The sequence below is a fragment of the Coregonus lavaretus genome (genome assembly GCF_964263955.1).
Source record: "Coregonus lavaretus genome assembly, chromosome: 6".
NCBI classification, from domain to species: Eukaryota; Metazoa; Chordata; class Actinopteri; order Salmoniformes; family Salmonidae; genus Coregonus; species Coregonus lavaretus.
Window position 1 is genome coordinate 47,896,576 of NC_139993.1, and position 27,505 is coordinate 47,924,080.

Sequence of the window (27,505 nt, forward strand, 5' to 3'; positions counted from 1 at the left end):
TGATGTGAGTGGTTGTATTAATTTGGGATCTATCGCATCCTACAACGGTCCCAGACTATGTTTTGAATACGTATTTCTTGCACTTCTTGCACTTTCTGGTCAACTTTTGTACTATGGGGGATAGATAGTAGATTGACATAGGCTAGTGCTTTTGCTGTTCGTTAGGCCTACTCATCTTGTTAGCTGAAGAAAAGTAGGCTAAATGTGGACAGTTGTAACATCTTCAATATGCGCCTCGGAATTCGATAAGAGGGACACGCGCAGTTGCGTCCCCGATGTGTCTGTCGTCATTCACTTGTAGCCTACTTCTTAGCTGAAATGCCTGTGAGAAGGACCCGATCACGTGACGGGCATTGGCTAATAAGAATCGAGATATCTGAGAGAGCCATGTGAGTGAGAGGCGCTTCGGAGCACGACAGCCGGGAGAAGGGAATTATAATTATTATATTCAGCTTAAGGGCACAACGGCCACTTTGGCCGCAAAGGTATGGATTTTTTTAGGGGGCATTGTGGCCACACAAGGGGGACGCTGCCGGGAAATTCGAGGCCTGGTGAGAATATTATCAAGTGCTTGTCATATTGTGAATGTGAGACTGACAAAGTGTAAGCAGCTTGAACAAGAAACATGCTCATGTCTTTCATGCAACTTTTTTCAAATCATCATTAGAGTCCCATCATGCAGCCTTAGAATGTATTAAAAATCAAAACATATAGCCCAATGTTTGTATCACAACTAAAGATGCATATTTAACTCTAAATTAAGCATATAAGAGGACCAGTTTCTTTGTTAACCTCTCAATACAGAATAGCCGCATGTGCGCATTTCCTTTGAAATCATTTGGAGAAAATATCCTTTCTATTTTATTAGGCTATGTTCAATTGTATTCTTCATACTATAAAATAATAAAAAAGAATACTAATGAATTCTAAGCAAATCTTGTCTGCTAAATGAACTAGTGTAGCCCACAGCCATATGGCATAGCCATATCAGGGCCTAACTCAGAGTATGCTATTCTGTTCGTCTGAAATAGAATACATTGTCTTCATATCATGTTTCTTTAGACCTGTCTAAAATAAATAATGGATTTATTGTGATGGTGTAGGCTATATTAAATTGATTTATTATACTTTTTTAAATGTAGATGTTCCAAAGGTCTGCATCAGTGGCTTGTAGACTATGCGTGGAAGCCAGGAGATGCTAAACTTGTTTATGTTAATTAACGGTCAATTACCGTGAGACCGGCAGTTATTTGCTTGACAATCACCTGCTGACAAAATTTAATGACCGCCACAACCCTATGCTAGAGTGCTTCGTGGGGCTCTGGATGCATGGATAATCTCTATGTCATTGGTAACCTATCTCTTCTGTTCTCTCTCTTTTTTCCCAATTATTCTCTCTCTCTTTCTCTTTCTCTCCCTCGGTTCTCGCTTCCTCTCTCTGTTCTCTTTCCCTCTGTTTCCTCTCCTCTCTGTGTCTCTGTAGCTGCAGGCAGGACAGAAGCCATGCAGGTCTGTTACAGAGTAACAGAGAGGGCCTGGTGTTAGTAATGTCATCACACTGACTCCTCCAGGCTGCAGCTCTGCATCTCTGGAGTTCTGGGGGCCTGCAGCTCTGGAGTCTTACTCTGGGAGGACATGTCCCCCCCCCGCTCCTTTGCCCCCTGGCTCTTGACAATATGAATCTGAATTAATAAGAATGAAGTTCAAATGTGCTGTTTGTTCTGTCTTTCATCTTTCATAAAATTATTCATTGCTATTTTACCGTCAGTGTTTAAACCCGAACTGTTTTCAGAGCATTCATGAGAAAGTTCTGGAGTTATTGCCACAGAGTTATCAGGTATGAATAACCTCAGTGTGTGTGTGTGTGTCTGTGTGTGTGTGTGTGTGTGTGTGTGTGTGTGTGCCTGCATATGTTACAGACTATGTCAGTGAAAGGGACAGAACATTCTAGTCTTTGAAGTGGAGCCAAGTGAGTAAGAAGCTCACTATGCTCTCAGAAAGCTATTGTAAACATCAATCATATTGGTCACACTTTATTTGAATAGTTCATCTGTAGACGCTCTACAGATGGTCATACTATCAACCAACTATCTGTTGATAAGCCACTGCTTGCAAAGGTTACGGTTAGGGTTAAGTTTAGTGTTAGGATAAGGGTTAATGTTTGGGCTAGGGTTAGTAGATAGTTAGTTGAAATGTTACTGATAGTCTGTAGATAGTCTGTAGAGCATCTACAGATGGACTATCCAAATAAAGTGTTACAATTATATTGAGGTTTATGGTCACTATCCATCAATGGGATCTAAACTTAGCGACCCTAGGAAGCACAGTTTAGTTTTCTTCCCAAGTCTTGATGGTGATGTTCCTTGACAGATGAATAAATTCAGCTGAGAAGTTTCCTCACTGTATGCTGTAGGATGAGACAGCTTGTGCTTCTAGAGACTAAGAGACTAGGAGCAGTTCAAAAGTTCAAATGAGGAGAGAAGGCAAAGCTCTTTTTCTTACGTTTGTAAATACATAATTTATTAAAGCAGGATTCAGGTTTCGGTAATCCTAGCTTTTGTCGTAATCACCCATCTCTTCATGTTGCATGGTATAACAGTATAACAGATGACCATAAGAAGCATTGAGGTGCTATCTGCCCATGTCCATGGTGTGTGGGTTGTCATCTCCAGTAAAAAGAGATGTCGGCTATTTCTTAACATTATAAAGTCATGTTGTCTGGTCTGGCTTTTAATAGTATTTACACTCCTTATAAACAATGGGTTGGTTTGCTCATGAAATTTATATTATAAAGATTTACCAAGATGTCTGACTGATATTCTTGATATTTTCCAATGACCTAACTTTGGGTAAATGTCAACACGTGACAGAACCCGCTACTGTGTAAGAAGTGAACATGTAAAAGAAAAGAGAGAAACCCAACGAGATGTCTATCAGGTTCACCGATGCCCCCAAGGGGCCATCACAACCCTTCTCCGAGTGATTCTAGGAACTGTGACCGTAATAAGGAGTGTGTACATGTTAGGACTTAACACTGTTTGTGTTGGCTGTATCTCCCAGAGTGCATCTGCTTCCTCTCTGTTTCCCCTCGCTAATCTGACATTTTCATTAGCTCGCCGGCGAACGATGCACTCCTCCCGGGTCCGACTGACGCACTTTTTTCTGAAGAAGAAAAACACTCTCTCTCTCCGTGTGGGAAAAAGAGAAGTCAAGAGTAAGGACGTTAGCTAACTCTGCCTCAGGAAGCTGCGTGTTTTGTTGTTGGACAATTTCATAGTGGGTGTTTATTTTCAATGGGATTTATCATCCTCATCTCTCCTCTCGGGTTTTAAATGGTTATTTGTATGTATGAGTGTAATAAATATCCCTTATGTCATCACACAAACACTTGGTGTTTATAAGAAACAAATACGCTTGTGTAATCCTTGTGTAGGCCTTCTCTTGGGTACTATGTTGAGAGATGTTTTCAGTAAATGATAAACTTGTGATCACAAAAAGTGTAAGAAATACTCCAATATTGGATAACAAAAACAGAGTGACAATAGATAGTCAGATGTTTTCTCTTTTATGACAATGAAAAGACACAGTTCTCTCCTGGATACTCCTGGACCCAAGTGCTCTCTTGGCCACAACACCCATTCATTCCATTGGGGTAGTCGTGAATAACTTAATCAACACAAATACTACTAAATACTGGTAGATACTGTATTTACATAGAAAAATAAATACATCTTCAGGAATTTAATGTATTGATGCCTTTTATGTTGTTGACTACAAATAATACATGCACAGGCTTTATGCGTCAGATATTAATTTAGCACCACATAAGTCCTTACTGATGTTTTCATTGAGTGTTTTCACTGAAGGCATGACATCTTGGGCAATAGCAGTAGATTGGCCAATCTATGCAACTGGATACCCTTATCAATGCCACTTTAGAAACATGTTTTTTTTGTGTTGGTATTGTTACTAAACTCTAAATTACTATATGATGTCAAGTGATTACAAAGTATGTGATCTAACATTTTGTCACTTTAGCTTCAAATGAACATAAATTGGAAAATCAGTTAATTATAATGACCATAATTGTCAACTCCTGACCTGCAGTGTTGCAGCAAGTCAAATTATGCTGTATGGGGCAACAATAAGGACTTATTAAGGTATTGAGTATTTGTGTAATAGTACTTCAATGATGTGGCTATGACAGCTGCACTCCTCAAATACATAAAAACATGCAAGAGCATTATAGAAACACACTGTAAGGTAATTATATATTAATACTACATGGGACTGAGAGACCCTTTGCATAACAAAATACCTCCTCCACCCTCAAAACCATCTTCTTCTCCGACTATGAAAGCTGTGAAGTCTAGTTATTATAGTGAATGGTGAGTGACAAAAATGCTGAAAGCTGGAATACTGGATAAGATTAGTCAATAATGGAGTGCATATATTTCCCTTTGGTTAGTGTAGTAAAGTCCCTAAACGTTATAATGTTGTTGTATTGCATATGTGTCCTTTCCTCATCTCCTTTGCTTCATGACTATCTGTAGGTGAAATGACTGGCTGAAATGACCTAAGATGGAATGAATTTATGCCTACTTTCAATAAGTTCAAATGGGTATAAAATAATTACCTGGAGAAAATACTGAGTTCTTTTATTTTCTGAGATCCACTCCTACTTGGTATTCCCATCTTAGCAACTTACAAAACAGTGGCCCGTGACCCACTGAACAAACTGCCTACCACTGATCCCAAGGATGGCCTTAGAGCATGTTGGAGCCAACTCACAGCTACTCAAGACACTTGGTTTCTATGTCTGTTGTTTATAAACTGTTTACCACTTGGCTGTGTGAATGCTAGAGTGGCCAAGTCCCTCACCATTTCCCCTCCATTTAGAACACTTAATGGGTACTGCATGTGTCACTAAGAGTCTCAAGGCAGAGGTCAGATTGTTCCCTCCTGAAACTTTGAAAGCCACTTCTGTTTGTTTCCTGGGAAAGCTATGACGTACAAATATGGTCTGTCTATCTGTCTGTCTAGGATCTTCCTTTTTATTTAGAAGATGGGACAAAATCATTGCGAGAGATTTTCTCTGCAATATTTATGACCTTTGGTTTATCTTCCCAAGAGATTGTGATGTTCCAATGTATTTGTTTAAATCACTGTTTAATTGATTGATGGTTTGTTTGTCTCTCAAGCATTTAACAAATACTGTCACATTGTATGTTCTACACTCTTTACATTTTGAATTGACGTGTGACATTTTGATTGGCTGCAGGTAGATAAGACAAATATAGAAGTCATTTGAAATATGGATTCAAGTTGGTCTAGAATTAGATCAATCTTTATGATGGTCCTTAGTTATCAAACCTGCAGTCTCGCCTGGGTCAATTCCATCAAATTATTTTAAAAAGGCCTAATTTCAACCACTTCAAATGATATCCAATTGGTTTGGAATTGACCCTTATTCTGCGACCATCTCCTTATTTGACCAGCTCCTGGTACTGCTCAGATCTCAGGAAGCGGCCGAAGGAGTCCTTCTCCATCAGAGCATAAATTCTCTTCTGGGCCAGGTCAAAGGTCACGGGGGAAAGATCAACCAGGTTCCTCAGGGTCACATCCTTGGTGTAATGATCAATGTTCACCTGGAGGGAGGAAGAGAGAGAGACAGAGAGAGAGAGAGAGAGAGAGACAGAGAGACAGAGAGAGAGAGAGAGAGAGAGAGAGAGAGAGAGAGAGAGAGAGAGAGAGAGAGAGAGAGAGAGAGAGAGAGAGGCGACAGAAAGGCAAAGGTAAGTCTGGGCTTCCACAACAAATACAACCACAGATTTGCTGGCCACATTTTCTGTCACCTCTCTGGGTCCCTCGGTCTGGATGAAGTCCTCATAGATCTTCTTGGCCTTCACAGCCATCTTCACGGGAGACTTGGTCTTCTTGAAGTCCTCGCAGGCCACCCAGAACTCAATGTTCTCCTCACTGAACTCAGAGCGCAGGAAGCTACGGAACATGGCCAGGCCATCTTGGAGATGAAGAGAGAGATGGAGAAAGAGAGAGAGAACAGAGGCCCATTATCAGCAAACATCAGTCCTGTGTTCCAATGACACGTTGTGTTTGCTAATCCAAGTTTATCATTTTAAAAGGCTAATTGATCATTAGAAAACTATTTTGCAATTATGTTAGCACAGCTGAAAATGGTTGTGCTGATTAAAGAAGCAATAGAACTGGCCTTCTTGAGACTAGTTGAGTATCTGGAGCATCAGCAATTGTGGATTCGATTACAGGCTCAAAATGGCCAGAAACAAAGAACTTTCTTCTGAAACTCGTCAGTCTATTCTTGTTCTGAGAAATGAAGGCTATTCCATGCGAGAAATTGCCAAGAAACTGAAGATCTTGTACAATGCTGTGTACTACTCCCTTCACAGAACAGTGCAAAGAAAAATACATATCTCAGACTGGCCAATAAAATGAAAAGATTAAGATGGGCAATCTGAGATATGGCTTTTTCTTTTGAACTCTGCCTAGAAGGTCAGCATCCCGGAGTCGCCTCTTCACTATTGACGTTGAGACTGGTGTTTTGCGGGTACTGCACTACCTACCTGCCAGCCAGCTCTAGCCTGGACTATTATTTGGCCAGTCTGCACTGTCTGCACAGCGCGTTATCGACCCTGACATATCGGTTTTTCTGCCGGAATCACTGAACCTTTAACACCGGATTCATCACTACTATCTAGCTGCAACCAAATGGACGTTTGTGGTTGGCTAATCAGCCTTGAGTTAGCCTTGAGCCAGGCCCATCTCCTGGCTATCTACCTCTCTGTTAACCGGACGGGACCTCCTAGTGTTGACACGGAGCCCCGCCGATCCTACACGACTGGTCTGCCGATGAAATCGTCTGATGTGGTTACAACAGGCTTCCCATTACGACGTCGACCACGGAGATCCATCTGCTAGCCCCGGCCCGCTAGCACACGCTAGCCGTGGCCTCTTGCTCGCTAGTGCTATAGCAGCCCCTGAATCTACCTCCGAACTATCCTATTGCTGTTCACCGGACCTTATGATAACTCAGCTATACAGCTGATGCCTGCTGGACTGTTCCTTTTTACGGTACCGCATCCTGTTTATGTTTAGCCTCAGCCCAAACTTTGTCGCTATTACCAGCTGTTGTCTTAGCTCTCTCGAATTACACCTGTGATTGCTTTATGCCTCTCTCCCATGTCAATATGCCTTGCTTATTGCTGTTTTGGTTATTTCTTATTGTCCTATTTCACTGTAGATCCCCCAGCCCAGCTAAACCTGCCTTAGATAGCTCCTTTGTCCCACCCCCCATACACGTGGAGACCGACTCAATCGGTGCCTCCAGTGATGCTATCTCTTTCATCGTTACCCAACGCTTAGGTTTACCTCCACTGTACTCATATCCTTCCATATCCTTTTCTGTGCATAATGCCCTGAATCTATTCTACAACGCCCGGAAACCTTTCCCTTTTTTTCTCTGTACCCAACGCAGTAGAAGACCAGTACTTAAAGCCTTTAGCAATATCCTTATTCTACTCCTCCTCTGTTCCTCTGGTGATGTTGTCAGTGGTACTGATGTCGATGTGGTGGTGGAGTCAGGCGCAGGACACAGAAGCTTAATCCAAACAGACTTTACTAGTCAGGAAAAGGACAAATACAAAATAAAGAGCCTCAAACGACGGAGGCGAGTGATACGCAGACCGTGCGTAAAACACTAAATACAAGAGATGCGCAAACAGTGCGAAACTACTCTTGAACACGAGAATGCAAAAACCAACAAACCCCAACAGACAGGCGTACAATTACACACAACTAACTACAAACAAAACGAGAAACTTATAGGGGACATAATGAAAACTAAATGGAAACAGGTGTACAAGGAAGACAAAACCAAACAAACATCGATAACATTCAACGGTGGCAGCTAGTACTCCGGGGACGACAAACGCAGAAGCCTGCCCGAGCAAGGAGGAGGAGAAGCCTCGGCCGAATCCGTGACAGTACCCCCCCCTTGACGCGCGGCTCCAGCCGTGCGCCGACCCCAGCCTCGGGGATGACCAGGAGGACGCGGAGCAGGGCGCGTGGGATGACCACGGTGGAACTTAGTCAGGAGGGATGGATCTAAGATGTCCCTCCTCGGCACCCAGCACCGTTCCTCCGGGCCGTACCCCTCCCACTCCACGAGATATTGGAGACCCCCCATCCGACGTCTCGAATCCAAGATGGACCGGACTGTGTACGCCGGAGCCCCCTCGATGTCCAGTGGGGGTGGAGGAGTCTCTCTTATCTCACAGTCCTGGAGTGGACCAGCTACCACCGGCCTGAGAAGAGACACATGGAACGAGGGGTTAATGTGATAATCAAAAGGCAGTTGTAACCTGTAACACACCTCGTTCAATCTCCTCAGGACTTTAAATGGCCCCACAAACCGCCGACCCAGCTTCCGGCAGGGCAGGCGGAGGGGCAGGTTTCGAGTCGAGAGCCAGACTCGATCTCCAGGACCCTCACTGCGGTGGAGATCGGCGCTCGCCTTTTGTCGACGGATGGCTCGCTGCAGATGGACGTGTGCAGCGTTCCACGTCTCCTCCGAGCGCCGCACCCACTCATCCACCGCAGGAGCCTCGATCTGGCTCTGATGCCATGGTGCCAGAACCGGCTGATACCCTAGCACACACTGGAAAGGGGTTAGGTTGGTGGAGGAGTGGCGGAGAGAGTTCTGTGCCATCTCTGCCCAGGGGATATACCTCGCCCACTCCTCCGGCCGGCCCTGGCAATAAGATCTCAGAAACCTACCCACATCCTGGTTCACTCTTTCTACCTGCCCATTGCTCTCTGGGTGGTACCCCGAGGTAAGGCTCACCGAGACCCCCAAGCGCTCCATGAACGCCCTCCAGACTCTGGAGGTGAACTGGGGACCTCGATCAGACACTATATCCTCGGGCACCCCGTAGTGCCGAAAGACGTGGGTGAACAGTGCCTCAGCGGTTTGTAGGGCAGTAGGGAGACCCGGCATTGGGAGGAGACGACAGGCCTTAGAGAACCGATCCACAATGACCAGTATAGTGGTATTCCCCTGAGATGGGGGAAGGTCTGTAACAAAATCCACCGAGAGGTGAGACCATGGCCGTTGTGGAACGGGCAGGGGTTGTAACTTCCCCCTGGGCAGGTGTCTAGGCGCCTTACACTGGGCGCACACCGAGCAGGAGGAGACATAAACCCTCACATCCCTAGCTAACGTTGGCCACCAGTACTTAGCGCTAAGGCAGTGCACTGTCTGGCCAATACCTGGATGTCCAGAGGAGGGGGACGTATGAGCCCAATAAATCAGACAATCCCGAACCTTGAGCGGAACGTACGTCCGACCCACAGGACACTCTGGGGGACTAGGGTCGGTACGCAACGCCCGCTCGATTTCCGCATCGACCTCCCACACCACTGGTGCCACCAGACAAGACTCTGGCAGTATGGGAGTGGGCTCAATGGACCTCTCCTCTGTGTCATACCGCCGGGACAGGGCGTCTGCCTTACCGTTCTGGGACCCAGGGATGTAAGTTATTTTAAATACGAACCGGGTTAGAAACATGTTCCACCGAGCCTGACGAGGGTTCAATCTCCTAGCTGCCCGGATGTACTCCAGGTTACGGTGGTCAGTCAAAATGAGAAAAGGGTGTTGAGCCCCCTCAAGCCAATGCCTCCACACCTTTAGGGCCTGTACCACGGCTAACAGCTCCCTGTCCCCTACGTCATAATTTCGCTCCGCTGGGCTGAGCTTCTTGGAATAAAAAGCACAGGGGCGGAGTTTAGGTGGCGTGCCGGACCGTTGCGACAGTACGGCCCCAATACCGGCCTCTGACGTCCACCTCTACCTGGAATGGTAAAGCGGGGTCCGGATGCGCCAGCACCGGAGCCGAAGTGAACAGGTCCTTCAGTCTCCCAAATGCCCTGTCCGCATCAGCTGACCACTGCAAACGCACCGGGCCCCCCTTCAGCAGGGAAGTTATGGGAGCTGCCACCTGTCCAAAACCCCAGATAAACCTCCGGTAGTAATTGGCAAAACCCCAAAACTGCTGCACCTCTTTAACCGTGGTTGGGGTTTGCCAATTACGCACGGCTGACACACGGTCAACCTCCATCTTCACCCCTGACGCGGACAACCGATAACCCAAAAAGGAGACAGGCTCCTGGAAAAACAGACATTTCGCTGCCTTGACATACAAGTCGTGCTCCAACAGCCTCCCCAACACTCGGCGCACCAGGGCTACATGCTCGGCTCGTGTAGAAGAGTACACTAGAATGTCGTCAATGTACACTACCACACCTTGCACATGCATGTCCCGGAAGATCTCGTCCACAAAGGATTGGAAGACTGAAGGAGCATTCATTAACCCGTATGGCATGACGAGATACTCATAATGACCCGAGGTGGTACTAAATGCTGTCTTCCATTCATCTCCCTCCCTAATGCGCACCAAGTTGTAGGCGCTCCTGAGATCCAGTTTGGTGAAGAAACGCGCTCTGTGTAATGATTCCGTCATACTCGCAATCAGAGGGAGTGGATAACTGTATTTCACAGTGATCTGATTGAGACTACGGTAATCAATACACGGGCGCAACCCTCCATCCTTCTTCTTCACAAAAAAGAAACTCGAGGACGCAGGGGAAGTGGAGGGCCGTATGTGTTTGTCTCCATAGCCACCTTCTCCTCTTGAGACAGAGGATACACATGGCTCCGCGGAAGCGCTGCTCCTGTATGGAGGTCTATCGCACAATCCCCCTGTCTATGAGGAGGCAACCGCGTCGCCCTCGTTTTGCTAAACACGAGTGCTAAATCCTCATACTCAGGGGGAATGTGCATTGCGGGCACTTGGTTCGGACTCTCCACCGAGGTCGCCCCCACGGAAACACCTAGACATCGCCCTACACACTGGGCAGACCACTCCTTGAGAGCCCTCTGTTGCCACAAAATGGAGGGATTATGGGTAATTAACCAGGGAAGCCCCAGCACCAGAGGATACGCAGGAGAGTCGATCAAATATAACTGAATAGTTTCCTCATGAACCCCCTGCGTACTCATCTTAAGTGGTGCTGTGACCTCTCTAATCAACCCCGATCCCAACTGGCGGCTATCTAGTGCATGGACAGGGAAGGGAGTATCAACAGGAAGGAGGGGAATCCCTAACCTTACACAAAAATTCCGATCAACAAAATTCCCAGCTGCGCCTGAATCGACTAGCGCCTTATGCTGGGAATGAGGTGCAACCTGAGGAAATCTTACAGGTATACATAAGTGAACAACAGAGAGCTCTGGGTAAGTGGGGCGCCTACTCACCTGAAATGACTCCCCAGTGCGTGGCCTGTTGTCCCGTCCCCCTGGAGACCCTCCCCAGCACCTAGCCGCAGTGTGCCCTCCACGGCCACAGTTGGTGCAGGGGACGGCCCCCCTCGGGCTCCCTCTCCTCCTCTCTCTAGCGCCAGCACCCCCGAGCTCCATAGGGCTCGGCTCGGAGGTGCTGGAGGGTGGAATGGACGGCCCCAACTCGGGACGTCCGCGGGTGGCCAGCAGGGTATCGAGACGGATGGACATGTCCACCAACTGGTCGAACGATAGGTTGGTGTCCCTGCAGGCCAGCTCTCGACGAACGTCCTCCCGTAGACTGCATCGATAGTGGTCGATGAGGGCCCGCTCATTCCACCCTGCATCCGCCGCTAGAGTCCGGAATTCCAGGGCGAACTCCTGTGCGCTCCTCTTCCCCTGTCGGCGGTGGAATAGACGCTACCCCGCCGCTTTCCCCTCAGGTGGATGGTCGAACACTGCCCTGAAGCGGCGGGAGAACTCCGCGTAGGTGATGGTGGCGGCATCTATTCCCCTCCATTCGGCGTTGGCCCACTCCAACGCCTTGCCGGAGAGACAGGAGATGAGGGCGGAAACGCTCTGGTATCCCGAGGGCGCCGGGTGTATGGTGGCCAGGTATAGTTCCACCTGCAGGAGGAACCCCTGACACCCGGCTGCGGTGCCATCATACGCCCTCGGGAGCGAGAGCCGAATCCCACTGGATTCCAGAGCTGGGATGGGAGGACTGACCGATGGTGGTGGTAAGGTTGGAGGAGGTGTGGGCACTCCTCCGGTTTCCCATCGGTGCAGAGTGTTGATCACCTCATGCAGGGCGGATCCGAGTTGCTGGATCCTGGCGTCTTGACCGCTGACTCGATCCTCCAGCGACTCGGGTGCCGCTGCTGCTCCTGCTGACTCCATAATGGTGTGTAATTCTGTCAGTGGTACTGATGTCGATGTGGTGGTGGAGTCAGGCGCAGGACACAGAAGCTTAATCCAAACAGACTTTACTAGTCAGGAAAAGGACAAATACAAAATAAAGAGCCTGAAACGACGGAGGCGAGTGATACGCAGACTGTGCGTAAAACACTAAATACAAGAGATGCGCAAACAGTGCGAAACTACTCTTGAACACGAGAATGCAAAAACCAACAAACCCCAACAGACAGGCGTACAATTACACACAACTAACTACAAACAAAACGAGAAACTAATAGGGGACATAATGAACACTAAATGGAAATAGGTGTACAAGGAAGACAAAACCAAACAAACATCGATAACATTCAACGGTGGCAGCTAGTACTCCGGGGACGACGAACGCCGAAGCCTGCCCAAGCAAGGAGGAGGAGCAGCCTCGGCCGAATCCGTGACAGATGTAGAGGTTAACCCAGGCCCTGTAGCCCCCAGAATCACTCCTACTCCCCAGGCGTTATCATTTGTTGACTTCTGTAATCGTAAAAGCCTTGGTTTCTTGCACGTTAACATCCGAAGCCTCCTCCCTAAGTTTGAGTTATTCACTGCGTTAGCACACTCCGCCAACCCTGATGTTCTAGCAGTGTCTGAATCCTGGCTTAGGAAGGCCACCAAAAATTCAGACATTTCCATCCCCAACTACAACATTTTCCGTCTCGATAGAACTGCCAAAGGGGTTGGGGTTGCAATCTACTGTAGAGATAGCCTGCAGAGCAATATCGTACTATCCAGGTCTGTGCCGAAACAGTTTGAGCTTCTACTTCTAAAAATCCACCTTTCCAGAAATAAGTCTCTCACTGTTGCCGCTTGCTACAGACCCCCCTCAGCCCCGAGCTGTGCCCTGGACACCATATGTGAACTGATTGCCCCCCATCTATCCTCAGAGTTCGTACTGCTTGGTGACCTAAACTGGAATATGCTTAACACCCCGGCCAACCTACAATCTAACCTAGATGCCCTCAATCTCACACAAATTATCAACGAACCTACCAGGTACAACCCTAAATCTGTAAACATGGGCACCCTCATAGATATCATCCTGACAAATTTACCCTCTAAATACACCTCCGCTGTCTTCAACCAGGATATCAGCGATCACTGCCTTATTGCCTGCGTCCGTAATGGGTCCGCGATCAAATGACCACCCCTCATCACTGTCAAACGCTCCCTAAAACACTTTAGCGAGCAGGCCTTTCTAATTGACCTGGCCCGGGTATCCTGGATGGATATTGACCTCATTCTGTCAGTAGAGGATGCCTGGTTGTTCTTTAAAAGTGCTTTCCTCTCAATCTTAAATAAGCATGCCCCATTCAAAAAATTCAGAACTAAGAACAGATAAAGCCCCTGGTTCTTCTGAGACTTGACTGCCCTTGACCAGCACAAAAATATCCTGTGGCGTACTGCATTAGCATCGAACAGCCCCCGCGATATGCAACTTTTTAGGGAAGTCAGGAACAAATATACACAATCAGTTAGGAAAGCAAAGGCTAGCTTTTTCAAACAGAAATGTGCATCCTGTAGCACTAATTCCAAAAAGTTTTGGGACACTGTAAAGTCCATGGAAAATAAGAGCACCTCCTCCCAACTGCCCACTGCACTGAGGCTAGGAAACACTGTCACCACCGATAAATCTACAATAATTGAGAATTTCAACAAGCATTTTGCTACGGCTGGCCATGCTTTCCACCTGGTTACCACTACCCCGGACACCAGCTCTGCACCCTCCGCTGCAACTTGCCCATGCCCCCCCTGCTTCTTCTTCACACAAATTCAGACAGCTGATGTTCTGAAAGAGCTGCAAAATCTGAACCCCTACAAATCATCTGGGCTAGACAATCTGGACCCTTTCTTTCTAAAATTAGCCACCGAAATTGTCGCAACCCCTATTACTAGCCTGTTCAACCTCTCTTTCGTAATGTCTGAGATCCCCAGAGATTGGAAAGCTGCCGCGGTCATCCCCCTCTTCAAAGGGGGTGACACTCTAGTTCCAAACTGTTATAGACCTTTATCGATCCTGCCTTGCTTTTCGAAAGTATTTGAAAGCCAAGTTAACAAACAAATCACCGACCATTTCGAATCCCACCGTACCTTCTCCGCTATGCAATCCGGTTTCCGAGCTGGTCATGGGTGCACCTCAGCCATGCTCAAGGTCCTAAACGATATTATAAACGCGATCGATAAAAGACAGTACTGCGCAGCCATCTTCATCGACCTGGCCAAGGCTTTCGACTCTGTCAACCACCGCATTCTTATTGGCAGATTAAATAGCCTTGGTTTCTCTAATGACTGCCTCGCCTGGTTCACCAACTACTTCTCAGATAGAGTTCAATGTGTCAAATCGGAGGGCCTGTAGTCTGGACCTCTGGCCGTCTCTATGGGGGTGCCACAGGGTTCAATTCTCGGGCCGACTCTATTCTCTGTGTATATCAATGATGTCGCTCTTGCTGCTGGTGACGCTCGGATCCACCTCTATGCGGACGACACCATTTTGTATACATCTGGCCCTTCATTGGACACTGTGTTAACAAACCTCCAAACGAGCTTCAACGCCATACAACACTCCTTCCGTAGCCTCCAACTGCTCTTAAACACTAGTAAAACTAAATGCATGCTCTTCAACCGAACGCTGCTTGCACCCGCCTACCCGACTAGAATCACTACTCTCGGCGGGTCTGACCTAGAGTATGTGGACAACTACAAATACCTAGGTGTCTGGTTAGACTGTAAACTCTCCTTCCAGACTCACATTAAGCATCTCCAATCAAAAGTTAGATCTAGAATCGGCTTCCTATTTCGCAACAAAGCCTCCTTCACTCATGCTGCCAAACATCCCCTCGTAAAACTGACTATCCTACCGATCCTTGACTTCGGCGATGTCATTTACAAAATAGCCTCCAACACTCTACTCAGCAAATTGGATGTAGTCTATCACAGTGCCATCCGTTTTGTCACCAAAGCCCCATATACTACCCACAATTGTGACCTGTACGCTCTTGTTGGCTGGCCCTCACTACATATTCGTCGCCAAACCCACTGGCTCCAGGTCATCTATAAATCACTGCTAGGCAAATCCCCGTCTTATCTTAGCTCACTGGTCACCATAGCAACACCCACCCGTAGTCTGCGCTCCAGCAGATATATCTCACTGGTCATCGGCAAAGCCAACACCTCCTTTGGCCGCCATTCCTTCCAGTTCTCTGCTGCCAATGACTGGAACAAACTGCAAAAATCTCTGAACCTGGAGACTCTTATCTCCCTCACTAACTTTAAGCATCAGTTGTCAGAGCAGCTTACCGATCACTGCACCTGTACACAGTCTTTCTGAAATTAGCCCACCCAACTACCTCATCCCCATATTGTTATTTATTTTGCTAATTTGCACCCCAGTATCTCTATTTGCACATCATCTTTTGCACATCTATCATTCCAGTGTTAATACGAAATTGTAACTATTTCGCACTATGGCCTATTTATTGCCTTACCTCCATTCGCACACACTGTATATACAGTGGGGGAAAAAAGTATTTAGTCAGCCACCAATTGTGCAAGTTCTCCCACTTAAAAAGATGAGAGAGGCCTGTAATTTTCATCATAAGTACACGTCAACTATGACAGACAAATTGAGAAAAAAAATCCAGAAAATCACATTGTAGGATTTTTCATGAATTTATTTGCAAATTATGGTGGAAAATAAGTATTTGGTCACCTACAAACAAGCAAGATTTCTGGCTCTCACAGACCTGTAACTTCTTCTTTAAGAGGCTCCTCTGTCCTCCACTCGTTACCTGTATTAATGGCACCTGTTTGAACTTGTTATCAGTATAAAAGACACCTGTCCACAACCTCAAACAGTCACACTCCAAACTCCACTATGGCCAAGACCAAAGAGCTGTCAAAGGACACCAGAAACAAAATTGTAGACCTGCACCAGGCTGGGAAGACTGAATCTGCAATAGGTAAGCAACTTGGTTTGAAGAAATCAACTGTGGGAGCAATTATTAGGAAATGGAAGACATACAAGACCACTGATAATCTCCCTCGATCTGGGGCTCCACGCAAGATCTCACCCCGTGGGTTCAAAATGATCACAAGAACGGTGAGCAAAAATCCCAGAACCACACGGGGGGACCTAGTGAATGACCTGCAGAGAGCTGGGACCAAAGTAACAAAGCCTACCATCAGTAACACACTACGCCACCAGGGACTCAAATCCTGCAGTGCCAGACGTGTCCCCCTGCTTAAGCCAGTACATGTCCAGGCCCGTCTCAAGTTTGCTAGAGTGCATTTGGATGATCCAGAAGAGGATTGGGAGAATGCCATATGGTCAGATGAAACCAAAATAGAACTTTTTGGTAAAAACTCAACTCGTCGTGTTTGGAGGACAAAGAATGCTGAGTTGCATCCAAAGAACACCATACCTACTGTGAAGCATGGGGGTGGAAACATCATGCTTTGGGGCTGTTTTTCTGCAAAGGGACCAGGACGACTGATCCGTGTAAAGGAAAGAATGAATGGGGCCATGTATCGTGAGATTTTGAGTGAAAACCTCCTTCCATCAGCAAGGGCATTGAAGATGAAATGTGGCTGGGTCTTTCAGCATGACAATGATCCCAAACACACCGCCCGGCAATGAAGGAGTGGCTTCGTAAGAAGCATTTCAAGGTCCTGGAGTGGCCTAGCCAGTCTCCAGATCTCAACCCCATAGAAAATCTTTGGAGGGAGTTGAAAGTCTGTGTTGCCCAGCGACAGCCCCAAAACATCACTGCTCTAGAGGAGATCTGCATGGAGGAATGGGCCAACATACCAGCAACAGTGTGTGAAAACCCTGTGAAGACTTACAGAAAACGTTTGACCTGTGTCATTGCCAACAAAGGGTATATAACAAAGTATTGAGAAACTTTTGTTATTGACCAAATACTTATTTTCCACCATAATTTGCAAATAAATTCATAAAAAATCCTACAATGTGATTTTCAGGATTTTCTTTACTCATTTTGTCTGTCATAGTTGACGTGTACCTATGATGAAAATTACAGGCCTCTCTCATCTTTTTAAGTGGGAGAACTTGCACAATTGGTTGCTGACTAAATACTTTTTTCCCCCACTGTATATTTTCTGTTGTATTTTTGACTTTATGTTTTGTTTACCCCATATGTAACTCTGTGTTGTTGTTTTTATCGCACTGCTTTGCTTTATCTTGGCCAGGTCGCAGTTGTAAATGAGAACTTGTTCTTAACTGGCTTACCTGGTTAAATAAAGGTGAAAAAAGTTGAGGACCTGTGAGGCGTCTGTTTCTCAAACTAGACACTCTAATGTATTTGTCCTCTTGCTCAGTTGTGCACCGGGGCCTCCCACTCCTCTTTCTATTCTGGTTAGAGCCAGTTTGCGCTGTTCTGTGAAGGGAGTAGTACACAGCGTTGTACGAGATCTTCAGTACCAGCACAGTGATCCAGCCACTTCACTTTATTTATTTCCATCAAATGTGATTGTTTGCGGTTTAGTTCTTGGAGCTCCTCATCTGTGTCAAATGTGCTTTAGTCTACACTTTAAAATAAAGGTTATTTGTGGCTTGTGGGTCCCAGGTAGAATTCCTACATTGAATGTGAGAAGAAACTGTACATTTATCGTTGCCACATAGGAAGCACTTCATGTCTAAACTAAAATGTACAGGACGTGCATGGCGGCCATAAATTCTTTTTTTAAACTCAAACTGCAAAATACTTTCAAACAAACATTTGGAAATTCTTAGTTTTTGTTAACCACACCCTCCAAATGTCACAAACTAAAATTAACGCAATTTAGCAAATGATGGAACACTTAGGTGGTGGTTCAAAGATCCAACATTCATTTAGATTTTGGAGCCAGAGGTGCAACAGGGGAACTGAGGATCCAATAATTGGAAACCTGTTTGAGAAAGCAATTTAGCTAGCTAATGTGAGGAAATCAATTATTTGACACATTCTACATGACTTGGTGGTTATACCAAATGTTTTTCTTTAGCTAGCTAGTTAGATGACTAAGCTAACCTAATCACTAGCTAGCTAGCTAACTATTTTCTGATATCCCACGAGGGCTAACATTAACTAAGAGTTTGCAATGTAGCTAGCTAGCTAGGTTGCCTGAATGCAAGGTAGTAGCTTAGTCTTCAGTCAAATGAGGAGGTAGCTAGCTAGCTAGATATTTCACAGCTTCCCGGCATTCCTGTTGTTAGTTGCCTTGGACCAGAGCACCTGTTTTGTCAAAGTTATGTGTGTGCGCGCGGGTGCCTTCCGATAGTTATACGCGGCCTTCCCGCGAGTACGCCAATATTATGATTGAGTGTGAATTGTGAATTAAATGAAGTTCCTTTATGAACAAGTTCTGATTATGATTGTCTGCTTAAACCCCATGAGCGGATACTCAGGGGGAAACCACATCCATATTAACTGTAATGTTAATGTCAAATGTCCATCATTAGAGAAATAATCAGAGCACAGCAGTTTCCAGCTCCTGGGTAATTAATCACTTTAGTTTTGAGCTGATCTCTGTCTGGGGATGTTACAATAACAGCCTTAACCTCTCATAGCTTCATAGCGCCTCTACAAGCTATGAGTTTTACTGGAGAGGAGATTGATGGGGCTGCTCAGAGGAGTTGCACCACTGGGTTAATCTGATGTGTGTGTGTGTGTGTGTGTGTAGGCTACTACCATACACTAAGATCAAAGCATGTGGTAACATTACAACCCACTAAATAATGTATTTATGTACGTAAGCACTGTACATATCTGATCCCAGATGAGTATATGATTTACAGATGTACAGTGCATTCGGAAAGTATTCAGACCCTTTGCGTTTTTCCACATTTTGTTACGTTACACAGCCTTATTCTAAAATTGATTAAATAAATGTTTTTCATCATCAATCTACACACAATACTCCATAATGACAAAGCGAAAGCTGATTTTTAGAAAGTTTTTCAGATGTATATATACATATATATATAAAATGTATAAAAACATACATAAGTATTCAGACCCTTTGCTATAAGACTCGAAATTGAGCTCAGGTGCATCCTGTTTCCATTGATCATCCTTGAGATGTTTCTACACTTGATTGGAGTCCACCTGTGGTAAATTCAATTGATTGGAAATTATTTGGAAAGGCACACACCTGTCTATATAAGGTCCCACAGTTGACAGTGCATGTCAGAGCAAAAACCAAGCCATGAGGTTGAAGGAATTGTCGGTAGAGCTCAGAGACAGGATTGGGTCGAGGCACAGATCTGGGGAAGAGTACCAAAAAATTTCTGCAGCATTGAAGGTCCCCAAGAACACAGTGGCCTCCATCATTCTTAAATGGAAGAAGTTTGGAACCACCAAGACTCTTCCTAGAGCTGGCCGCCCGGCCAAACTGAGCAATCGGGGAAGAAGGGCCTTGGTCAGGGAGGTGACTAAGAACCCGATAGTCACTCTGACAGAGCTCCAGAGTTCCTCTGTGGAGATGGGAGAACCTTCCCGAAGGACCACCATCTCTGCAGCACTCCACCAATCAGGCCTTTATGGTAGAGTGGCCAAACGGAAGCCACTCCTCAGTAAAACGCACATGACATCCCACTTTGAGTTTGCCAAAAGGCACCTAAAGACTCTCAGATCATGAGAAACAAGATTCTCTGGTCTGATGAAACCAAGATTGAACTCTTTGGCCTGAATGCCAAGCGTCACGTCTGGAGGAAACCTGGCACCATCCCTACGGTGAAGCATGGCGGTGGCAGCATCATGCTGTGGGGATGTTTTTGAGCGGTAGGGACTGGGAGACTAGTCAGGATCGAGGGAACGATGGACGGAGCAAAGAACAGAGAGATCCTTGATGAAAACCTGCTCCAGAGTGCTCAGGACCTCAGACTGGGACGAAGGTTCACCTTTCAACAGGACAGCAACCCTAAGCACACTGCCAAGACAACACAGGAGTGGCTTCGGGACAAGTCTCTGAATGTTCTTGAGTGGCCCAGCCAGAGCCCGGACTTGAACCCGATTGAACATCTCTGGAGAGACCTGAAAATAGCTGTGTAGCGACGCTCCCCATCCAACCTGACAAAGCTTGAGAGGATCTGCAGAGAAGAATGGGAGAAACTCCTCAAATACAGGTGTGCCACGCTTGTAGCGTCACATCCAAGAAGACTTGAGGCTGTAATCGCTGCCAAAGGTGCTTCAACAAAGTACTGAGTAAAGGGTCTGAATACTTACGTAAATGTGATATTTCATTTTTTTCATTTTTATATATTTACAAAAAATTCTAAAAACCTGTTTTTGCTTCGTCATCATGGGGCATTGTTTGTAGATTGATGAGGAAAAAAATAACAATTTAATCAATTCTAGAATAAGGCTGTAACGTAATAAAATGTGGAAAAAGTCAAGGGGTCTGAATACTTACCGAATGCACTGTATGTTGTGAGTAAGGAGAGATTCCTGGCATAATACCGTCTCATCATTTATGGGGAAGTGATTGCATTTATTGAAGCATCCCTGAGCATTATATTATATTATTTTGCTTTGTCTGTTGGGTCGACATCAATAATCTTCTGTGTGCTGCAGAGCAGTTTACATACCACCACCAGCAGATCATTACTCTAACCAACTCTGAGTAAATAATGCTTCCCAGTGTGTGAATGTGAGCTCATTATCTCTACCGACACAAATATAAACAAGCAGACTGAAGCACTGTGTCTGGTCATTCGCGTGCACACACACACACACACACACACACACACACACACACACACACACACACACACACACACACACACACACACACACACACACACACACACACACACACATGCACACACACACACACACACACACACACACACACACACACACACACACACACACACACACACACACACACACACACACACACACACACAGCCTGGAGGAATGCACCACTCTGGAACATTTAGACCAGGCCTTTGAGGAAGGCATATATTCCAGCAGTTTAATTTTAGACACAGGTGTCATTTATTACATAATATAGACGTTATGTCCACAGATGGATTATGAAATGTTACTTCTCTGGATCTGGATAACGAGAGTGAATACCATCCAAGTTACTGTAACCAATACCATCAGAGTTACTGTAATCCTATTCTAGTCTGTCTGCTCTGTATTTGGCATGACTCGTACATTTTCATATGATGGGGTGAAGAAACATATAGTTTTCCACAAGACCTCATGGCTTTTCGTAAGGACTTATTTGGTGTGTGTGAGAGTGCTTGCGCGTGCATTCCTGTATATCTGGACATACTCACAGCTGTTGGTCAGCACATGGTCCAGCGACTCACGCCACTGAGAAGCCTCCTCAGGAATGGGCCTGTACAACACACCAACACAATATTACAGTCACACAACACCCACATATTATAGTCAATCACCATATCCTTGATTTAACAAGAGACAAGCAAATGAGCATGGTCAGTCCTTACTAGCCAAAGAAGGAGAATAACTTATTTTCTGAAAGGCCCAAACAATACTAGCCTTTGGTTGGAACATATTTCCTGCCTATTCATCTTCACCAAGTCAGTCCATTATCAGAAGGCCATATTAACAGCTGGATTCAGAGAATCCCACCCAGAGTGTTTTATCCCCAGGGTCAGCAGTTTGTCACTCACAGCCTCTTAATACTACTGCTCCCTGTAAGGTCATTGAGGTCCTCGATTGCCCTCTTCCTAACACACACACACACACACACACACACACACACACACACACACACACACACACACACACACACACACACACACACACACACACACACACACACACACACACACACACACACACACACACACACACACACACACGCACACTAATGAGAAAGAGCCCTGCAGCATCTCTGCATCTCATCTTTATTGATGACTGTTCTACTGAGCTAGTGGGGAAAATAGCTTGCAAACATCCATTATGTAAGAGGTTACGCAATTAAGTGGTAGACACAGCAGCAGTATGCAATGCTTTTATGGTCAATTTCGAGACTATTTAATATATAAAGATCACTGTGACATTCACAGGATGTTCTCTCCCCCTCGTTCTCTCTCTCCTCCTCCTTCAACACTCACTTTCCATAATCATACATACAATCAATTATTTCCCTGTAGAATAACTGTAGAGACTGAACACATATAGTATAGTATATTAATTTTAGTGATAAACAACCAGTATCTAGGTCTTGTCAGTTCCAGTGCCTGGGATGGAGATGTCTCAACCTTTGAACTCTCCATCTGATACATGCAGTGGTCTCTGCACATGCACGGCTATCAAATATGAGGCTAACATGCATACTGACATTCCACAGGCATGGAGACAAGCTCTCCCTCTCTCTCTAAGTAAGATCTGGAGAGGAAAGCCAAGCATCAAATCATGGAAGCAATTTACAATTGTCTATTTGACACTGTTTGAAGTAGAGTAAGGCCTAAACGTTTCACTCCTTTGAGGAGCACTTGAAGTAAAATTACCACTTGAAAATTGATTGAATCTGAGTCAGGGATGTAACTGACAGACCATGTAGCGATAAGGTGTGTTCACACACGCAAGCGAGAGAGAATGTGTTCCTGTTAATGTCCGTGTGTGCGAGGACTGTCTGTGCTACTCACTTCTGAAGCTTCTCTGGCTTCTTCTCTGGTTTCTCTGGGTATGGGATGATCAGGTCAATGCCATTCTCAGGCTTCTGGAGGAGAACCCCCAACTTAGACTTGATCTCTTTAGCCCTAAGAAAGGCAAGACATGAGGAAATAAGGCCATTAAGGAGGATGCTGTAATGTTTTAAATGGCACACATTCATGAATTAGAACAGTATAACAACCCTGGTAATGACTTTGGCTAATGAAGATTGTATTCAGAAAAACCAAGTGAGACACAGATAGCTATAACCAATCAATCAAGTTCAATACAATACAAGTTGAACAGCAATCAGCAACAGAGCAAAATACATACCAAACCTCAAAAAGGAGGGACTAATCTTAAACTAGGCCTACATATACATTTTTTGGATCTTAAATGTACCCTTTCCAACCCAGGATAACACAACCCCATCCTCAGATTAATCAGACCCATTAGTAGAGGTCCTGTGATGTAGCCTTTGTTTTCAATGGCACAGTGTCAGGAGTTAGATTACACTATAATGTAATCATGAAATGTAAAAGGGCTAAAAAAGGTGATGCAATTTTTATAATATGACTTTTGATTTTAATCTTCAATCAGCCTATTATGCTAACTATTAATCATAATAATCAAAAGACCCACTTCTAAGCCATCTCAAACTAAAAGAGAGTAGAAAAGACAGAAAAAAAGCTGGACACTATGTTGTGGACACAATAACACACATAGCAATTTTACTTGCTATTTGCAAAAAGGCAATAATCAAAATACGTTTTATACAAAGAGGACATTTAAATGAGTAAACCAAAAATACTTTGAATAGAATACCCACCTTTATCATTATCTACTGCTCCCATTACTCAGGTTAGAAAAACAGCAGAGACAACTAAACAAAACAAAGTCTGATCAATAATTCATGACGTGGTGAGCCTCATGTAGTTGATTCCTCTTTGTTACTTTCATCGATCCATGAAGTCAGCGATCAATAGATGGGCTCAACTAAAACCACAGCCACACATGCAGACACACATGAATCCACTTGTTAGCAAGACAGACCTTGTTGTTCCTGACCGGGCATGACACCCAACTACATCTACACTCTTAGAAAAAAGGGTTCCAAAAGGGTTCTTTGGCTGTCCCCATAGGAGGAACCCTTTTTAGTTCCAGGTAGAATCCTTTTTGGTTCCAAGTAGAACTCTTTTGGGTTCCATGTAGAACCCTCTGGGAAAAGGGTTCTACATGGAACCCAATAGGGTTATACCTGGAACCAAAAAGGGTTCTTCAAAGGGTTCTCCTATGGGGACTGCCAAAGAACCCTTTTAGGTTCTAGATAGCACAATTTTTCTAAGAGTGTAGGGTTGCAAAATTCCAGGAACTTTCAATAAATTCCCTGGTTTTCCAGAAATCCTGGTAGGAGGATTCCAGATTTCCTGCTTATTCCCTCCTGACTCCGGGATCCTTCATTTCCAGAAATCCCGGGAATTTATTGAAAGTTTCCAGGAATTATACAACCCTAACTATGACAGACCGCACATTTCCATGGGTTTCTACAGAATATTTATTCTAACCAGAGCTGCAATTAAGTGTTTGCCCAGGAGTTCAGGGCATTGCCATTCTCAATCAGGATAACCCACATGAAGAAGAAAAAAATGTGTTACAATTTTTAGACGTGTTATCATTGGTCTAGGATTGGTCTAGGCAACTTTTAATAATAATAAATTTTTTAGGACATCTCCAAGTAACTATGTGTAATTTAAAAAAAATCCCCCATGAAAAGGATAATATACTGTATCGTTAAATTCAGGGTTTTTGATTAACTGGTAACTGTTCTAATTGTTTGACTAATGAGCGGCTTTCAGGGAATGTCTGTTGGAAAAACAGCCCTGCATTATCAGGGATTTAAAAAAATTAAACTTAAGAACCATTTTAACACCTAAGAGATTTTCATTGAGTCTTTTATTGCCATAGGTTATTTATGAACTTCCTACTATATCATAAAAAGACTTCTCAAAATAATAGTCTGATTTAGGAAATCTATAACTCAATATAAAAGTTACTTTAATTTTGAGGGTGACTCCAAATCCAGACCTCCATGGGTTGATACATTTGATTTCCATTGATAATTTTTGTGTGATTTTGTTGTCAGCACATTCAACTATGTAAAGAAAAAAGTATTTAGATTTATAAAGATTATTTCATTCATTCAGATCTAGGATGTGTTGTTTAAGTGTTCGACATCATATGCATGAATACTGAATTAATCAACCCATTTCACAGAAACAGGGCAGTGCAGTATATCATACTGATTCCGCTTTCTATTTTTGGCCACTTATGCTGCTTAATAAGTTCATGACCAGAGGATGACAAAGAGCAGATACTGTACCTCTGTTTTGCTTTTACATTTGGCTAAATGTCCCTGCTGCAGTTGGGAATATAGTCAGCAAAATGCTATCATTCAGGTATTAAGATCTTATCAGATCATGAAACCATACCTTTATCTCAGCAACTGGAAACGTGTAACATTTTGGACAGTTGAAAATGTTTAATCAAGTATTTAATCAACTTTAAACTTTCCATTTGTCTAACATCTTTTGCAATGAAGAGCAAACTATATTCACAATCTAGATTACCATGCAGCGTCTGTCAATAACTTCAACCATACTAAAAAGAGCTCAGAAAAAATGAAAAATACAGAAATCTGATTTTGAATATAGAGCAAACATTTTCTGACTAAGAAATCAACTGAGAAATGTTGTGAATGTGATTTCTCTGGTCTTATTTCAGGCAAGAATAGGAGAGATTACCCTTTCAGGGAACAGAAGAGTATAATGCTTATGTTATCTCACCTTATCCGACATGTTTGGGGCAACGCAGCTAATCCTTTACACATTTTGTGAAGTTTTCCTTTTAGATGTGTTGTTGAGTGAGTCCACCACCGTAAGATTCAGAGTCCTTTTTCTTTTTGACTTTGTCCTTCAGCCCTCTTGGGGAGTTTATATACAGAGAGCCTATTGGCTTTGGGACAAGAGCCAATGAAACGGATGTCTGCGACTGCAGGAAGAGGAGTCAGGGTCGGCTGGATGAGAAGTGGTCTGCTAGAACTGGGATGGCTGGAAGTGGAGGTTAGTCCCTAACCACAGATCTGGGATCAGATGCTTACATTTACAAAGATAAAAAAGTTTCACTGAACTCAACCATTGATCAGGTGTGTCAAGTAATTCATTTGACAAAATCCATGCTACACTAAAAATAAAAGGTTCCTCGAGTATCCTTTCAGGGGTTCTTCAAATTGAAATAACCCCTTTTAATGGATCCTCGAAGAACCTTTTGAAGAACCATTTGGGGTTGATTTTTGAACTACCCCCCATCCCCTATTATTATTATTATTATTATTATTAATAATAATATGCATAACAATGACACAACATTTTAGTTCTCAGTGTATTATGATTTTAGTGGCAAAGCAGAATAAAAATATCCAAATATGAGGTAAACTCCCAGCAGAGCCCCAAGTCCAATGGGTATATCCTCTGGCTTGTTGATGTTGATGTGTTGATGTTCTCCGTATCCATAGCCAGAATGATTTTGCAGTGCATGGTGATCTAACAGGTTTCAGTGTTATATTCATCAGAAGTGTAGGGAGGGTGAAGTCTGTGAATCCAAAAAATAGTACTTATACAGATGATTAACAAAACATGCACACAACACAATACATACCTTTGTTTTTGTGGTGAATGTGAGGCCTATGGGATATTCATTGAAGAGGTAAGGGAGGAGGATGGTAAATGTGATCTGCATAACATACCAATACCAATTGACATACCTTTGTATGCCTCCTCGCCTGAATACCTGCAGACACAGACACAAAAGTGAGCAGTTCAGTCATCTGCATCCAATACAGCTAGTCTTCAACAGATTCTTATAGCCTACATATTCTTACCTCTTTGTTGATTGATATCCATTGAATTGTGTCCATTTTCTGTTTTAGAAAGATTGGCACAAATATGAAAAGATAGATGGTATCATAATTAAACAATATCAATTTAGATCATATAAGGGACAAACCCCACTTTAAATTGTGGAGATCTTTACATTTTTCAGTTAAGTGCCTGCACCTGCTGTCCTTTCAAATCGGAATGTTTCAGTTGGGCAGTTAGGTTCCTACAAGAACCCCCACCAACTAAGGAGGTTCCTCGATGAACCCCACCTCCTATGGGGTTCTTGGAAGAATCTTTTGGGGGCCATTTTCAGTGCCAAGAACCCTAAGGTTCTTCGAAGAACTTTGAGGATTTCAGAAGAAGCCTTGTTGAACTCCTAATTTTTAGAGTGCAGTAGATACCCATAGACTTCCATTCATTGTGCTAACTCTATTAGAATTGGCTCGCGGAATTACCTCTAACTTCCGTCATACTGAACACAGAGACATGAAAAGTGTATCAACGAGTTCATCTGACTCTGGGGAAGTAGATAAATCCTGAAGTATCCCTTTAAACACAAATCAAGATTACTTTGGTAAAAGTGTATCCATGAGTTTATCTGACTCTAGGGA

At 44.3% G+C, this 27,505-nt stretch overlaps 1 protein-coding gene across 1 annotated transcript; it reads right to left on the minus strand.

The window, feature by feature from the left end:
• Positions 1-3,547: 3,547 nt before the first annotated feature.
• On the minus strand, positions 3,548-25,979 carry LOC311131469 (regulator of G-protein signaling 5-like). The gene is made up of 5 exons (XM_084164483.1): positions 25,803-25,979; positions 22,953-23,066; positions 21,612-21,673; positions 5,856-6,022; positions 3,548-5,648 (listed from the first exon to the last, which is right to left on the minus strand). The coding sequence occupies exons 1-5, from the start codon at positions 25,844-25,846 to the stop codon at positions 5,487-5,489; spliced, it is 549 nt and encodes a 182-aa protein (XP_084020609.1). The 5' UTR covers positions 25,847-25,979; the 3' UTR covers positions 3,548-5,486.
• Between the last annotated feature and the right edge of the window lie 1,526 nt (positions 25,980-27,505).

Excerpts from the sequence above, each read along its gene's own strand:
- LOC311131469 (XM_084164483.1), bottom strand. The coding sequence starts at position 25,846 with ATGTGTAAAGGATTAGCTGCGTTGCCCCAAACATGTCGGATAAG. Across the intron at positions 23,067-25,802 it reads CCCCAAACATGTCGGATAAG|GGCTAAAGAGATCAAGTCTA; the intron begins GTGAGATAACAT and ends TGCCTTTCTTAG. Across the intron at positions 21,674-22,952 it reads AAGCCAGAGAAGCTTCAGAA|GCCCATTCCTGAGGAGGCTT; the intron begins GTGAGTAGCACA and ends TGTGTTGTACAG.